At 37.6% G+C, this 18,441-nt stretch overlaps 1 protein-coding gene across 4 annotated transcripts in view; it reads left to right on the plus strand.

Annotated features, from left to right (window-relative positions):
• The window catches only part of GRM5 (glutamate metabotropic receptor 5), a 579,659-nt gene that overhangs the window by 472,432 nt on the left and 88,786 nt on the right, over positions 1–18,441 (plus strand). For all 4 annotated transcript variants that reach the window (XM_030829702.1, XM_030829703.1, XM_012502874.2 and 1 more), the window contains exons 5-6: positions 5,036–5,282; positions 12,807–12,975. In XM_030829702.1, the coding sequence (XP_030685562.1) occupies positions 5,036–5,282; positions 12,807–12,975 (416 nt within the window). The remainder of the gene's footprint in view (positions 1–5,035; positions 5,283–12,806; positions 12,976–18,441) is intronic.

Here is an 18,441-nt window from a genome sequence, read left to right on the forward strand (position 1 = left end):
GGCAGATAACGAGGTCAGATCAAGACCATCCTGGCTAACACGGTGAAACACCGTCTCTACTACAAATACAAAAAATTAGCTGGGCGAGGTGGCGAGCGCCTGTAGTCCCAGCTACGCGGGAGGCTGAGGCAGGAGAATGGCGTGAACCCTGGGGGGCAGAGCCTGCAGTGAGCCGAGATTACACCACTGCACTCCAGCCTGGGTGAAAGAGCGAGACTCCGTCTCAAAAAAAAAAAAAAAAAAAAAAAAAAAAGAATTACAGAACACTGCTGAAAGAAATCAGAGATGACACAAACAAATGGAAAAACATTCTATGCCCATGGTTAGGAAGAATCAATATTGCTAAAATGGCCATACCACTCAAAGTAATTTACAGATACATTGCTATTTCTACCAAACTACCAATTTCATTTTTCACAGAATTAGAAATGTGTATCCTAAAATTTATATAGAACCAAAAAGATCTCAAATCAAGCAAAAAGAACAAAGCCAGAGGCATCACACTACCCAACTTCAAACTATACTACAAGGCTACAGCATCCCAAACAGCATGGTACTGGTAGAAAAACAAACACATAGGCCAGTGAAACAGAATATAGAACCCAGAAACAAAGCCACACATTTACACTCAACTGAGCTTCAACAAAGTCAGTAGTAACAAACAATGGGGAAAAGACTTCCTATCCAATAAATGGTGCTGGGATCACTGGCTAGCTGTATGCAGAAGATTGAAATTGGACTCCTACTATTCATTATATGCAAAAATTAACTCAAGATGGATTAAAGACTTAAACATAAGACCTAAAACTATAAAAACCCTAGAAGAAATCCTAAGAAATACCATTCTGAACATTAGCCTTAGCAAAGAATTTATGACTAAATTCCCCAATGCAATTGCAACAAAAACAAAAATTGATGCATAGAACCTAATTAAGCAAAGGGCTTCTGCACAGCAAGGGAAACTATCAACAGAGTAAACAGACAACCTACAGAATTGGGGAAAATATTTGTAAACTATGTATCCAACAAAGGTCTAATATCCAGAATGTGTAAAGAACTTAACCAAATCAGCAGGCAAAAAACAACCCCATTTAAAATGGGCAAATAATATGAACAGACATGAATCCCACTACTGAGTATATACCCAAGGGAAAAGCACTCATTCTATGAAAAAGACACATCCCTTATATGTTCATCACAGTGCTGTTCACAATAGCAAATACATGTAATCAACCAAGATGCCCATCAGTGGTGGACTGGATAAAGAATATGTGGTACATATACGCCATGAAATACTACACAGCCATAAGAGGGAATAAAATCATGTCCTTTGCTGCAACATGGATCAAGCTCAAAGCCATTATCCTGAATGAACTAATGCAGGAATAGAAAACCAAAAACTACATGTTCTCATTTATAAGTGGGAGCTAAACATTGAATACACATGGACATAAATATGGAAATAACAGACACTGGAGACTGCTTGAAGAGGAAGGGTGGTAGGGAGCTATGGTTTGGAAGGCTACCTATCAGGAACTATGGTCACTACCTTGGTGACAGGATCATTTATACACCAATCCTCAGCAACACAATTTACCCATGTAACAAACCTGCACATATACCTCTGAACCTAAATAAAAGTAAGAGGAAGAAAATGGTCAGGACTAGTACTAGTGTAGGATTAGAAAAAGTAAAATAGAAGGGTAGTCTAGAGAAGACAGTTTGTTAATTTAATTCATTCACCAAATATTTATTGGTGGCCAACTGTGTGCCACAAATTGTTCTATGCACTGAGTAGAAAACAAAAAAGAAAATATCCGGGCTGGGCGCGGTGGCTCACACCTGTAATCCCAGCACTTTGGGAGGCCAAGGCGGGCCAATCACGAGGTCAGGAGATCAAGAGCATCCTAGCTAACATGGTGAAACCCGGTCTCTACTAAAAATACAAAAAAATTTAGCCGGGCGTTGTGGCGGGCGCCTGTAGTCCCAGCTACTCGGGAGGCTGGACCACAAAGAGAGACTCCGTCTCAAAAAAAAATCCCTGTTTTCATAGAGCTTATATTTTAGTGAGTGGTGTTTAAGATAGCCAATAAGCAAGATAATAAGATAAATTTATAAAATACATTAGGTGTTGGTAAGGTGAAAATAATGTCACAAAAGAAGATAGGGAGTGTTGGTGGGGGGAGGCAGAGATGCAATTTAGACAGGATATCCAGAGAAGGTCTCACAGAGAGGATGATGCCTGAGTAAAGTCATAAATTGGGAAGGAAAAATGCTCTGCAACTTGTGAAGCAAGCTCATTATGCACTGGTTACCAGCTTGTGTGACAGAACATACTCATATGCAAGTCATGGGAAATGGATTTATTACTTACAGATAGGCAGCAAAAAACATCAGAAGCCTAGGACTCATTGTGAGCTGCTCCCCTAAGGCTCAGAAAGCTGCCTAGGGTGGATGGAGTCTCAATTGCCTGTAACCCACTTGCATAGCAGATAAGGGACCCTGGAAAGCAGCCTGACCTGGGTGTTATATCCCGGGGTCACATGACTTACTGTGCTAAATCATTGAAGGACATGCTGTTCTGGTGAGACTAAAACAGAGCCTAGGCTCTTCTAGCCAGTCTCTCTCTATCTCAGTAAGTTACATTATCAGACCATCATACAGTTACTGCTGAAAACTACAAGCAAGAAAGGGAGAAAAACCTGGTCAGTCCAAGGCCATTTGGAGAACTGTCCTGCACAAATCTTGTGGGTAGAGCATTCTAGGTAGAAGACACAGCAATTACAAGGGCTCAGAGGCAGGGGCATGACTAGCATGTTTGAAGATGTGGGAGAAGGTCAATGTGTCTAGGGTGGAATAATTTACGAGAAGAGTATTAAGAGATTGAGTCAAAGGAATAAGGGGTGAAATACCATGAGGCAGGCTCCTGTGTGTCTTTGAAGGCCATTGCAAGGACTTTGGCTTTTACTTTTAGTAATGAGAAAAAAGTCACTGGGAAGTTTGATCAGAGGATTGTCATGATCTGACTTCTAGTTAAGGGACTTATTATGGCTATTGTGCTAAAAACAGGCTGGAGTGCAGGGAAGATGGGCAAAAGGAGAAAGTAGGAAACCAGTTAGAAGACTATTGCTATAATCTAGACAAGAGAGGTTATATACTGAGTCTGGTAGAAGTAGATTAGTGCTAAGTAGTCTAATTCCAGATAAATTTTGAAGATAAATCAAATAAGAGTTGTGAAGGTATGAAGGAAAAAGAGCAGTCAAAAGTGATTCAAAAGTGTTTGACTTGGCAACTAGAATAATGGAATTTCCAGCAGTGTGAGGTAAAATGTGGAAATATGAATCCAGTCTGTACGGGGAAGGAAATTGTAAGATTTGCCTAGAGTGTAGCCTGGGTCTATTGTCTAGTAGTGAGATGGAAGCAGGATTTCCCATCTTATATTATGTCAGAATGAACTATGCCAGTTTCTCTAGGGAGACTCTCTACACGGGAAATTTAAGGTGTCAGTATTTGGACCAGTAATCAAGATGGAGATGATAGGCCTCTACAGTTTGGGAAGCCATAAAGCAACATACTATCTTTGGAGAGTTGTTGTTGTTTGTTATTGTTGAAAAAAAAAAAAAAAACACCTTTCTTAAAGAAAACATTTCTTCCAAAATGATAAGCTCTGGCTTTACCTCAGCTCTTTCTTTCACTTTTTTTTTTTTTTTTTTTTTTTTTACCACACTCTTCCTATATGTCTTAACCCTATTCATTCTACAATCACCAGGCCTGGAAATAGATTTCACTTCCTAGACAACTTTGCCATAATCATGGCCTCTACCACAGGCAGGAACATTTTCTTCTGTCATTGGAATCACTGCATTCCCTCTTGAGTTTCCCTGACAGCCCTACTCCTACAGCCCTTTAAACCTTTCTCCACAATGTAGCCAGATTGGTCTTTCTAAAATAGAAATCTGATCATGTCCCTCCCTAGCTTCAACACTTCAATGGATCCCAAAGCTCTTATCATAAAATGCAGTAATCTTTTTTGTTTGTTTGTTTGTTTTGAGACTGACTGACTTTCCCTCTTGTTGCCCAGGCTGGAGTGTAATGGTGCCATCTTGGCTCACTGCAACCTGCACCTCCCAGGTTCAAGCGATTCTCCTGTCTTAGCCTCCTGAGTAGCTGGGATTAGAGGCACGTGCCACCACACCCAGCTAATTTTGCGTTTTTAGTAGAGACAGGGTTTCACCATGTTGGCCAGGCTGTTCTTGAACTCTTGATCTCAGGTGATCCACTCGCCTCAGCCTCCTAAAGTGTTGGGATTACAGGCGTGAGCCACCGCGCCTAGCCAAAATGCAGCAATCTTAACATGGCTTAAGCATCTCTGCCTTCCTCTGCCATTTCAGCTCTCTCCTTTCTCCTACCTCCTACTCTCTGTGCTGGTCATTGATTTCCTTAAAGTCTCCCAAACATAGCATGCTCTATCTTACCTGTTATTCTTCAAAAATGCTTGGACCACTCTTTCTCCCCCTTCATCCAATTGATACTTAGCCTAATGCTCAGCTTCAGAGAGCTTCTGGGTCTGATTCACTATTCAGTCCTGTCTCAGCACTTATCAAAACACATTATAATTGCCTGCTTAGATAGATGCTCATCTGCCCTTAGACACTAAGTAAATGAGAGCACCAAAAAGGTGTATTATCACAGCTGATACTAATGAAATGAATCTGTCCTTAAGATACATTTTATGGTACAGAAATACAGTTCTATCCTGCATTCATACTTAGAATTTGGTTTTGGAAGAAAGTGGATCTTGCTACTGTTGGTGATTCAGAACTTTTTTCAGAGTTTTGGAAGAAAAACCTGAATACAGAAGATAACTACCAGGCCCATTATGTCGGTACTGTCTCTCAGTGTTACCCGTGGTTTTAACTCTGATAAAATTGCTCTAGTGCATTCTCTAATTACAGGTAACCCATTATTCAGTACCCAGGAATGTCGCGAGAGTAGATTTGTATCTCAAAGCTATGCTTAATTTGTTTCCCAACAGGTTCTCTGACTCTGAAAACACATCATGTTCAGGATTCCAAAATGGGATTTGTGATCAACGCCATCTATTCGATGGCCTATGGGCTCCACAACATGCAGATGTCCCTCTGCCCCGGCTATGCAGGACTCTGTGATGCCATGAAGCCAATTGATGGACGGAAACTTTTGGAGTCCCTGATGAAAACTAATTTTACTGGGGTTTCTGGAGATACAATACTATTCGATGAGAATGGAGACTCCCCAGGAAGGTATTGTTACAATTCTCCTCTAGACAGTAGAGACTGAACAACAGCCAACTCTTGATCCTGAAATGTCTCTTTCTCTCCTTTGTGGTTAATCTAGGTTTCCTGGTGATGCTTCCCCTTCCCTGACATCCCAAATGAGCAAAGATAGAGAGAAGAAGCCCCATTTCCTGTGGCCAGGAAAAAAGCATTTGTGCTGATGTCCAAAATGTGCTTTGGGAATCATCACATTTCAGAGACCGAAACTAAGAGGCAGGAACCTCACATGATCACAGATAAATAAAAACCATCTCTGTGGTTTCTCTGTACATGCTTGTCATGTTATTCCCTGTATTTGGATATTTTCTTGTGTAATTGAACTATTCTGAAATAGGAACAATTTGATTTCTGGTAATCCAGAAATAGGGCTGAGGTTCGGTTCTGTTGTTTGCTGTACCTACAGCAAGTGAGTTACAAGTCATATTTTATTTTATTATTCTCCAGCTGGATCACTTTCTTCCTTGTTAAGGACTAAATTGTTTTTTTTCTCTGAAATTTTACCTTTTATTATTTGTAGAGGAACTTGAGGAACATAAACTCATAAGTATATGTCAGTCCCCAGAGAAATCACTAAGTACCCAGAACTTACCAGAATTCACATTTATCTTCTACTCCAAATTCTTAAATGACTCTACACAGTCATTTAAGACTTATAGACACTTTTAATCTATAAGGAATAATGCCATTGAAATGATATTTTGAGTTGTAGCAGGGCTGAGTCTTCACTCAGCCTTGTATCAAAACAATAGGGTCCTTTGGTCTCTCAGTGCCCTTCTAGCAATAGCTCATACTTAACAACTGTGCTTGGAAAACTGTCTATACACTCTGTTTGTGGTTGACCCTGCAAAGAGGTTTTATGAATCCTCAACAATTCACACCACACGTGCCCACACATTCTGTCAGCAACCTTGGTTTATCACACTTCTACATTCTAAGATGAGCTAGAGCTTATCCCAAATGCAGCTATTACTATTTCACATGCCAGACTTATAAGTGATAGCTAGTTTCAGGTCATACAGCCAAGTGAAAACCTAGGGTTTTTTTTTTTTCTATTCCAGAGACTTGAAGAATATTGCTATAACTAGGCTGTTTGCCAAACTAAGCTGACTTTTCACATGTTGTTTTCTACTTTTTGGCTCTTCTGTATATCCATGAAGGAAAAAATACAAGCATTTTCTCAGGGCCAAACAAAACTTCACAGTTGTAAATCTTTAAGGGCAGGCTGACCAATGAGCTCAGTCTTTAGGCTTAGGTCAAGGCCTGGGCTCAGATATCTGCACATGAATTTATTATTCCCATGTGCATCTCTAGAGTTCTGACATCAGCTTAGGACTTGCTGATAGAATCTGATGACTGTAGCTCCACCAATTCAAGAGTTTTTATGTCAGGTACCCAAACCATTCCACAAACCAGGGAGGGAGGAGATGCCTCAGAAGGTCCAGCTCTATTCCAATGGGAAACCTTGATGGATCTGGCAGAACATTGCTGCCTTATTCATAATCATCCAAATATGTTGTAAGGGGTTCTTAATCTTTTTTTGGAATAATCATCCCTTCAAGACTCAGACAAAATGTATAGAAATTCTTTCAAGAACAACATACTTAAAATTTTGCAAACAATTTCTGGGAATTCGGGATTGTTTTGAGTCTATCCTTGCACCACTGGGTTTGAGTATAACATTAACCCATGAATAAATTATCAGAGTTGGCCTCTAAGGGCATGAAGCAGACTCAGGAAAAGGTGATTTACCACCTTTTGTTTCTCCAAATAATCCAGTTACATTTATAAAAAAAAATTATAACTAGCATATATTGAGTTATATAGTGTTCTGAGCCAAACACTAAGTCAAGTGCTCTACTTTTTAATCCTATGAGGTAAGTAATGTTACCATTCATTTTTCCAGCTAAAGAAAACCAAGGCTTATTCAATGACTTGCCCAAAAACACAGTCTAGTAAATGATAGAGTCAAAATTTTAACTCTGTCTCCTGGGCTTCAACTTCTAACCTTATACAACAGCCTGCCAATTAATCAACCAGGATCAAAATTTTAAAGACACTATATTCTGAGAAAATTTATTTGTAGACATTAGGTTGTTATTTTTGTGGAGTAAAAGCGTTCTGACAGATCAAAGGCATTCCCGGCTGAGTGAGAAAGCAAAGGATCCTGGGGTGATTAAGTAATCCTCTACAATTCCAGAGTTAAAAGTGGAGGATCCTAAACAGAGGAAGCTGAGAGAGATGGCAACTCACCCTGGCACACACTTGCAGACTGTTAGAAAGTACGTTTTAATCATTGTTTTTAAATCTCTCATCTGATTAGTCTACTATCAGTACCCAATGCTCTAATGAAAACCATGGTGCCAGGTGTTACAGAATCCAGAATTTTTGAATTTACAAAAGCCTAAACAATCATGTAATGCCCCAACATAATATGTAACAGCACTCCCTAATAAACACATTAATATTTCTGCAGCAAAACATATGAATATTCACATTAATTGTGATAAACAAGACTATAAATAGCCTCATGTTAGTTCCAGTCACGTTTCATCCCTAGATAAAGTTCAGGTAATGTCATGTTTCACTGCCAAGTGAGTTACAAAAAAAAAAAAAACAACAATTTTCAGAGTTCTAAAGATTTCACAATTACAGATAAGAAATATGGAACTTTACTATTTTACCATTAACAGACTAGTTCACCAGTCATCAAACTATGATCTGCAGACCACATGGAGTCTGCTGCTTGTTTTTATAAGAAAGGTTTTTTGGAACCCAGTCACATTCATTTATTTAGGTGCTATAGCTGCTTGTACACAACAATGGCAGAGGTGAGTGGAAACCATCTCAAAGCCTAAAACATTTACCATATATCCCCTTACAGCAAAAGTTTACTAATCTCTGGTTTAGGGACTCCATTGAGAATTAAAGTTTAAGATGCGTGGCTGCTGCCTGGAATTGACCATAGTAGGCAGAGGAAACATGGACACCCAGTGTTAGACTGAGTACAACCAATTAATTAAAGCAAAAAACTAAAACATTATATTGTGGGGTTTGTAAGTATATGGGTGCAAAATATTTGAAAACAATGGCAAAAATGAAAAAGAATTTGAAATTGCACAAGGCTAAATTTCTTATATTTTACATTAAGTGACTCAATGTTAAGTAGAATAAAAATGCATATTGTAATCTCTTGAGCAACCACAAAAATTTTAATACAAAGAGGAGTATTTAAAAGCCAATAGAGAGATAAGAATGAACAAAAGAGAGAGAAAGAGAACGAGAAAGAGAACGAGAGAAAGACAGAAAGAAAGAAAAGAAAGAAAGAAAGAAAAGAAAAGAAAAGAAAAGAAAAGAAAAGAAAAAAGAAAAGAGAAAAGAAAAGAAAAGAAGGGCCCAAAATAGGACAGGAAAGAAAGAAGAGAGGAGCACAAACAGATGCGGTAAATAGAAAATATGAGGCTAGAACAGTAGAAATGGCAGATAACGACTTTGTGTGCACATGGATTCTTGATATATGTCTCTGCTCATAGACACAGATGTTCTGCTTCAATGTCCAGATTTTCCTGGTAAAAAACCTGTGTCATAGAAAGAAAGAGACATGCCCAAGGTTGCATAGTCAATTAAATAACAAGGCAAGGACATACGCAAATCTCAGGCACAATCATCAAGTAAAAATTTACCTTCTTTTTTTTTCTTATATTACATTTGAAATGGTTCAATGTATTAATGTATTAATATATAGTATAAAATCAATATATAGTATATAATCAATGTATCAATATATAGTATAAAAGTGTTCCATTATTAGGTGCCATTCACGTTTTTGGTCTAACTCTGTGATCTCTCATTACTCTGTGATTATCCAACCCCAAAGGCACAGATCATTGTAATTGCTTTGTTGTATGGACCAGGGCTTGGGAGTATCTATTATGTCAACCCACAGATAATTTAGCACACATTTAAGAATTTTTAACAAAAGCACCTTAGCATTGGAATTATAGATTGAAAGAGCCTTAGGACCCACATAAATGCAATACTCTGCAGTCTTCTCCAAATGATTTTTCACTTACTCTAACAACAACCCTGTTTCAGCCCCTTGAATAAATCCCTCATTATCATCTGAAGACAATCTTCTCTCATTTTCAGAGTTCTAGCCATTTAGAAAGTTCCTTATTTCCGTTCAATTGAAACCGACTTTCTCTAGTTTACCTTAAATGCTTTGATAGAACTTTTTGTTGTAGTTATTGTAACATATTTTGTTTATTTTGATTTTGAGCAATATATAAAATTTATTTTTAAAATTATTTAGAATATTCTGGGTTTAAATTGTGGCTGGTTAAGGAAGAGCAGACATGAGGAGGTAGAGAGTAAGGGGAAGGAAGGGACAGGTATTAAAGAAGATAAATTACACATACAAACACACTGTGCTGAGAAAAACATTTCAGAAGCAGAGAAATATAGAAACCAAGAGGTACAATGAGAAAGAAAGGCCAGGGGAGGGTGAGGGGAGGGGTAGGCGGAGGGGAGGGGGAAGGGGTGGGGGAGAGGGAGAGGGAGAAGGAGCAGGAGGAAGGGGGAGAAGGAGCAGGAGGAAGGAGGAGGAGGAGGAAGAAGAAGGAGGAGGACGGAGGAGGAAGAGGATTGAGGAAAAAGAGAAGGAGGAAGAGATAAATGGGAGGAAGGGGATGGGAAGGAGAAAAAAGAAACTGGGCTGGAGATTTATATTAAAGTGTCTTGGGATTGGAATGACACACTAATCTTTGCTTCTGCCACTGAATATGTGCAAGTTGGATCTTTACTAAAGCCATCAAAAACAAAGAGCACACTGAATTACTGTTTTTTTGTTTTGTTTTGTTTTGAGACAGAGTCTCGCTCTGTCGCCCAGGCTGGAGTGCAGTGGCGCGATCTAGGCTCACTACGAGCTCCGCCTCCCGGGTTCACGCCGTTCTCCTGCCTCAGCCTCCCAAGTAGCTGGGACTGCAGGCGCCTGCCACCACACCCGGCTAATTTGTTGTATTTTTAGTAGAGACAGGGTTTCACCATGTTAGCCAGAATGGTCTCGATCTCCTGACCTCATGATCTGCCCACCTCAGCCTCCCAAAGTGCTGGGATTACAGGAGTGAGCCACCGCGCCTGGCCTCCTGTTATTTTTTTGGAAAACAAAATACAATCTTCTAGATTGAATCATGGCTAAAGATTGCAAGAAGCCATTATGTCTTTTGATTCTTAACTAAAAGTTACGTAAGAGTATGTTTTAAACATTCACTTCATTTTCCTTTTGACGGAGAATAAAAGCTATATTCTATCTCTGAAAATTAAAAGGGCTCATACCAATTCACAAGTGAAGGGGAGAATATTCTTTTGTGGAGACATATTATCTATTTCTTTTTTTAGTGTGCTAAAAAAAAGATTTTTAAAGCAATGCTCTATTTTCACAGCTTAAGCCGTGAATGATAATATCTCTTTGTGTTTGCCTTGTATTAAGAAACAATGACCAGAAATCTAAAGGCTAATTTCAAAGGGAGGGTTCGTTGTCTCTAATGTAATTATAACAAGTTTATTGAGTTCAACTGAAATTAAGGTTTAACTTTCCTATCAAATGTGATTTTCCAATCTATAGAGTTTTCATGTTTATTTTTCAAAAACTGGATCCCTTTACTTTTTACCATTTGTCATACATAAAACAAAGAGGCATGGATATAGAGATAAAAGCTTTACAATATAAATTGGTTCAAATTTTTACAATATTTAAGCAAGGAAAATATGATCTCTTAGCTCTACCCAGGATTTGGAGCAGTACCCAGGACTTGGAGCAGTCTAATAAGGAAGAAGGAACTGCAGACTTGAAATCTAAAGGCTTGGTTTAGGTCCTAGCTCTGATGTTTACATACTCTGTAATCTGTACTAATTAACCTCACTGAGCTTCAGTCCATTATCTGTAAAATTAACAATGTGAACTAAACTTTTCAGACTTAAGAATTGCTAGAAACAGAGTTGATAGCTCATTTTTGAGTAAGGAATGACACCCACATATTTCTTCAAATTATCAGCAGCAAAGAAACAAGTCTGACACTGACATTTCTCTTTCTCCCATCCTAGAATCTTCAAAGGTTATTTGCTCATAGAAATTCACCCTTTGAATACTTAAAGCTCATATATTTGAAGTAGCCAATGACATAACACGTGAGTTCTTTTTACCTCAGTCTCTGTGCTCTAATATCTCAACTCATTGCATGCACAGAGGCCACAGGGTAATTGTGACCTAGAGGGAAGGAAAGTATCCTATAAATTGGTATTTTTAATTTAGAAGTAGAATTTAGACAGTTACACCAAATTGTTACTGACTGCAGGAAAATCCTCAAGTTACTGAACAACCAACAAAACAAGAATGAGGTAATATTCTGAAGAAAAAAAAATACAGTAAAAAACGTGACTGGGAATGAAAACAGAATGGCATCATTTTATAACATAGGTTTCAATAGATTGATGCCAGTTTTGTTCTCAGTATTTCTGTACAGAACATTGGTTTGTGTATAGTAATCTCATCACTTGAATCCAAAAGCGAGAACATTTTCCATTCATATCAATTTCCAGATAGCTACACATGCTGAGCATAGGAAGTTGGAGGAGGCATTTATATGTCTATCTGTCAGTACTGTAAGTCCTGAGGGGATAAACAGTATAAAATACTATTTGAACACAGTGTTGTACCTGAGACATACCTGTAGAAACTGAGATAGTGGTGATATTGCTTATCCAATATCCTCAAATTGGAAAATTATTTCAGAGATTCTTCTCTAGAAATGAGCTTACTTATAAGAAAAGGCTTGTAAGTAAGCACATTGATTTTCTCTTTATACATTTCTATCCACATATTCAAAAAACAATAGCTAGCAAAGGCTGAGAACTCACAAGGAACTACTCTCTTCCAGGATTGTTACATTGCATGAGGTGCTTCAGAAGCTATTTTCAAATTTTTTAAACGTCACTCTCAAAATTTTCTTTGTACAATGAATTTAGCCATTGATAATGGGCAAAGTAAGAAAGGTAAAATGGGGCCCTCTGTATCCCCTAAAGCTGAAAATAAGATGAAAGATTTACCAAATTTCTCACTTGGTTAGTAAATGTAAGTTTTATCATTTTGCTTGAATACAGACAAAAACCTTTCTATCTTTTGTAGAAGCCTAACAGTAGTACTTGTTTAAACTTCTTGAAGTTATTTCGAAACTGTCTTTCATCCTGCTGAGGTCAAGTCACCTTCTCCCATGGGATTACTTTCTATTTCAGGTGTAAGCTTGAAAGTACAAAAATGGTCTCTGCAGAGAAAGTGAAATAGACAGATTTTTTTTGTTATTCTAAGTGTACTGTCATGGAAAATTCCAGTGTTACTTATATGACAGTAGACACATTTTTGGGAATAAAATATATTGCCTTTTCAAAGCTGAATATTTACATCTCAAGCTGCATAATTATCATATTCTTATTCCTAAGGTATGAAATAATGAATTTCAAGGAAATGGGAAAAGATTACTTTGATTATATCAATGTTGGAAGTTGGGACAATGGAGAATTAAAAATGGATGATGATGAAGTATGGTCCAAGAAAACCAACATCATCAGATCCGTGTGCAGCGAACCATGTGAGAAAGGCCAGATCAAGGTAAAATGGAAACTATGTTTCTTTCATTTTTGTTGTAAATTCAACAGTGTTAATTATCATTGGCTATTTTAAAAAATTTTAGACACTTATTTTACTTTTTATATTGTAAGCTTCTAATGTCAGAAATTCTCATTCATTCCTTGTGAAATCCCATGTGCAACTCACAATAGTCTTATTAGTTGGTTTGATTGAACCAGTTGATGAGTCATGTTTGCCCACACCTTTTCTGCTCATACAAGACTTTAAAGACATGACTTCCTGGGAATAAAGTTTACAGTTAGAAAAGACACTAATTCTAATTTACTTAATAAATATTCATCAAATGTTTATTAATATAATAATATTGATTAGGCAAAAATAAGTAAGACACGCTTTATTGTCAGAAGACTTACAGTCTATGTGAGAAAATATCATGGACACAGATAAACAATATCATATAAAATGTGATGATTTCGTTAAGAAAAGAAGAGGGCTATATAAGTTTGTACAAAAGGGATAGAGATATTTCTACTGAATAAAATGTCAAACATTGGACCATAGAAAATGAGTATGATTTCAGGGAGAGAACATTTACACAGAAAGCACAGTAAAAGAAAAGGGACAAAAGTGGTCAATTGAAGACTGTCCAGCAACAAGTGAATAATCTAGAGTGCAATGCTCTAAATGGTTATTATAAAAGAGAAAGTTGAAATAAGTTGAACCCAGATTTGTGGAGAGTTTTGAACATCATACTAAATACATTGAACTTAATTTTCATTAAACTGGAGTCAGAGAATAATTTTGACCAAGATGCTGGCATAAGTTGAGCTGTGGTCAGGAAGACGAATAAATAGATTTATAAAACAAGAAAGAAGAGACAAGTTAGAAGGATGCTATGATAGTGGTAACAAGGCCTTGAATTAGGGAAGAAACAGAATGAAAAGGGGCCAGAAGACATATTTGGAGAAAACATTTGTAGATTCAATCAGGCTGACAACCAATTTGATGTCGAGTTGTGGAAGATAAAGAAGTCAGCACAATCAACTGAAATTCTAAGTGTTAGTAACTAAAAGATTGCATTTCCAGGAATAGAAAAATGGGGATGGCTTTAGAGAAAAGGCGATTGGTTAGTTTGGGGGCATGTTGGTATTAAAATAGCCATCCAATGATTAAAAGCTTGGTCTAGAGCAATGAAAAATAAAGCTAAGAATACAGATTTAGGAACTGATTGAATAAAGTTGAAGCTATTAAAATAAATAAAATTGCAGAACCTAAAAGTGTAAATAAAAAATAAATACGGACCAAGAATATACCTTGGAGAATTTCTGCTTTCAAAGTATAAAAAAGGAAGAAAAGGTAGAGAGGCTGAGCAGGAACAGGTACAGAGAGAGAGACAACCAGAGAGCACACTGTCACATAAGATGGTAGTCAGTGGAAGAGAAAGGTCAAAGAAGAGGAACAATGAAGGAAAGGCATGAAAATTGAGGGTTCACCCTTCATCTGGGCCTGCCAGATTGAACAGAATGTGATGGCAGTTGAGTATCAAGATGAATGGATAAAGAAAATGTAGTATATCTACATAATAGAATACTATTCAAACATAACAAAGAATGAAATCCTGTCATTCACAGCAACGTAGACAGAACTGGAGAACAGAATGTTAAGTGAAATAAGCCAAGGACAGAAAATTAAATATCACGTGTTCTCACTTATATGTGCAAGATAAAAAATGTTGATCTCACAGAAGTAAAAATTAGAACAGAGCGTACTAGAAGGTAGGAAGGGAAGGAGGAAGAGAGGGATAGGGAGAGCTCTGTTAAAGGAAGCAATAATCACAGCTAGATAGGAGGAATTAATTCTAGTGTTCTTTAGCACTGTAGGATGAATATAGTTAAAAGTAATCTATAGTTTCAAATAGCTAGAAGGAGGATACTGAACATTCCTAACATGAAGAAATAATAAGTATTTGAGATGATGGCTATGCTAATTACCCTGATCTGATCGCTGTACATTATGTGTATCAAAACATCACTATGTAACCCATAAATATGTACAATTATTATGTGTCAATTGAAAAAATAAAGAGTAAAAGAAAAAGATGTATGTGATAAAAAAACATGTAAGGGATAATTTGGTAATTTGAGAACATTAAAAAATTACTCTTAGGCTAAAGAAGATGTGGCCACACTTACAGGAAATGAAAATTCAGTGAAGGAAGAGAAGACAAAGATATAATAAAAAGGGAGTGAGGGCAGCTATTGGTATGCAATGCTGTAGGGAAAAATGATATCAAAATAATTTATTTGCTAATCAAACAGTTCTTGAAGCACTACCATACCACATTTCAGGCAGTGTATTCCTAGAGCCATTGGACTTGGTGTTTTCAATCAACCTTACCTTCACTCTGTTTAGAAGACATTTCACATGTTTTTTCATCTGTGATTAAGACTGAAACTGAAATATTTTAATACTGATAGTAAGGCCCTCAAAGGGTAGGTCTGAAGATTTGGAAAGCATAAGACCAGAAAGAAGAAAGATAAGGTAAATGAAGATAAAAATAAATTCATTAATATCTGCTAAATGACAAAATATTAGATATCTGAAATTTTCTGTATGTCTTGTTATGGTATACAGCAAGAGCTGGTAAAATATGGCCCACAGACTAAATCTGACCTACTACCTGTCTTTGTAAATAAAGTTTTATTAAAATACAGCCAGGGTCATTTGTTTATATATTCTCCATGGCTACTTTCCTGCTACAGTGGCAGAGCAGGATAGCTGAGTTGCTGAGTTGCAAAAGAGACTGTATGGCCCAAAGCCTAAATATTTACAATTTGGTCCTTTGTACAAAAAAATGTTTGCTAACACTTGTTATATCAAGACAAAAGAGTTTTTCATCTTGGCCAATTATCTTGCAGTTAAACTCTTCATTGTGAGGGGTTTAAATTCATGTACAATTATTTACATATCCACCAAGAATATAAATATTCATAATTTCCAGTGCTTCCTGTAGAAAGATTACACAGTGTAAATTACCATATAATTTTTGTTTATTTTTGACCCTTCACAGCAATACATTTTGAAAATGTAACTTCTAGGGCCGGGCGGGGTGGCTCACGCCTGTAATCCCAGCACTTTGAGAGGCCGAGGCAGGCAGATCACAAGGTCAGGAGATCGAGACCATCCTGGCTAACATGGTAAAACCGCGCCTCTACTAAAAATGCAAAAAAAAATTAGCCAGGTGAGGTGGCAGGCACCTGTAGTCCCAGCTACTCCGGAGGCTGAGGCTGGAGAATGGCGTGAACCCGGGAGGCGGAGCTTGCAGTGAGCCTAGATCGCGCCACTGCACTCCAGCCCGGGTGACAGAGTGACACTCCGTCAAAAAGAAAGAAAGAAAGAGAGAAAGAGAAAAAGAGAGAGAGAGAAGGAGGGAGGGAGGGAAGAAGGGAGGGATGGAGGGAAGGAAGGAAGGAAGGAAGGAAGGAAGGAAGGAAGGAAGGAAGGAAGGAAGGAAGGAAGGAAGGGAAAATGTAACTTCCAAATGCAGAATTTATTTTTATTTTATTTTATTTTATTTTTTTGAGACAGAGTCTCGCTCTGTCTCCAGGCTGGAGTGCAGTGGCACAATCTCAGCTCACTGCAACCTCTGCCTCCCGGGTTCAAGTGATTCTCCTGCCTCGGCCTCCAGAGTAGGTGGGATTAGAGGTACGCGCCACCACACCTGGCTAATGTTTTTATATTTTTAGTAGAGGTGGGTTTTCACCATGTTGGCCAGGATGGTCTCGATCTCCTGACCTCGTGATCCTCCCACCTCAGCCTTCCAAAGTTCTGGGATTACAGGCGTGAACCACCGCACCCAGCCTATTATCATATTTTTAATACTGGTTATTTTGTAATAATATTTGCTTAGTCCTTTTTTAAAAATCCCAAACTCCATTTTCCTAACCAGATATCATTTTTACTCTATTAAATATACAATTTACAAGATTTTCTTAATATGATTTAAGGTTGTAACAGCAATTTCATTCATGATATCAACATCTCATGGAATTGTCCAGAGTTTGCAAACTTAGTTTCCATGAAAGGGTTTAGTCTAGTAAAGGTTCAGATATGTTATATATTGTTATTCATAAAGAAAGCACAGCTGGGTGGGTGCAGTGGCTCAGGAGTATAATTTCAACATTTTGGGAGGCTGAAGTGGGAGAATCCCTTGAGCTCAGGAGTTCAAGATGAGCCTAGGCAACTTAGTGAGACCCCATCTCTTCAAAAAAATAAGAAACAAAAATAACTGGGCATGGTGGCACACATCTGTAGTCCCAGCTATTCAGGAAGCTGGGGTGGGAGGCTCTCTTGGGCTGGGGATGTCAAGGCTGCTGTGAGCCAAAATGGCGCCACTGCACTCCCAGCCTAAGCAACAATGCAAGACTCTGTCTCAAAAAATAAAATAAATAAAAAAGAAAGCACCACTACTTCCAGAATGTTAAATTGTCATGAAAGAGAACTGTCACTACCTCGTGTTCAAAATAAATGTAAACAGAACATAAAATATGAAAACATAAAACAATTTCTAAATGATCAGAGGAAAACATATTAAGTTATCACTATTGATTCAAAAAGAGATTGTAATATTGGAATTCTTCTTGGAAAAGGGCATGAACTTATTTTAATAAACACCTGAAATTCACAAACCAATGAAAACTGAACCATAAGAAATCAAGGTATTTCTAGTGGGGGGAAATGCAGCTGCCTTTATTTGCTAATCCCTGCTAACGTCTGAAAGAAACTCTTTCAGCTTTGCAATATGCCTGTTTGCATTACAAAATCTAATGATTGTTCAAGGATAGTTTTGCCAAGTGTGGTATCCCTTGAAAATGAAATTCTTCATTTCTATATATGGTCATTCATGTGCATATTATTAATGAAACATTATTAGAGTGTTCTACACTTTACAAATCACTGTGTTGTTTTATTTAATCCTAAGGAAATCCTATAAGGTAGATATTATTATCGTAAAAGCAATAGGTCCAGTTAAAAGAAATTGAGCATTAGCTGGAGGACTGCTCAAGGCTACACAACTACTTAGTGGCTATAAATAAGACTAGAACCCTGGTGCTACTTGATTCCTAAGCTAGTACTCTTTCCCCTGCATCTTTCAAAATATCACGCAGTCTATCTTCTAATAAGACTCAATGTTTGTAAGCATGAGCATTTGAAGTCCAACATACATTGTTTGATCCCTCATTTACCCTAACATGCTATGTGAGCTAACTTTACCTTAGTTTTCTCCCCTAAGAAAATGAAAAAAATAAACCAGCTACTTCATACCGAGCTGTTCTAATGTTTTAATGGGATAACCGTACGTGACAAGTACTAAAGAGCCTGGAAATAGTCGATATTATTATGAAGAATACTTTAATCAGGTCTAAGGATCAATTTTGCCTCACTTATTTAGTTACTTTAGGGAAAATCTATTTCAGGTCCTTTTGC

This window comes from Nomascus leucogenys, chromosome 15, assembly GCF_006542625.1.
Source record: "Nomascus leucogenys isolate Asia chromosome 15, Asia_NLE_v1, whole genome shotgun sequence".
In the NCBI taxonomy this organism is placed as follows: domain Eukaryota; kingdom Metazoa; phylum Chordata; class Mammalia; order Primates; family Hylobatidae; genus Nomascus; species Nomascus leucogenys.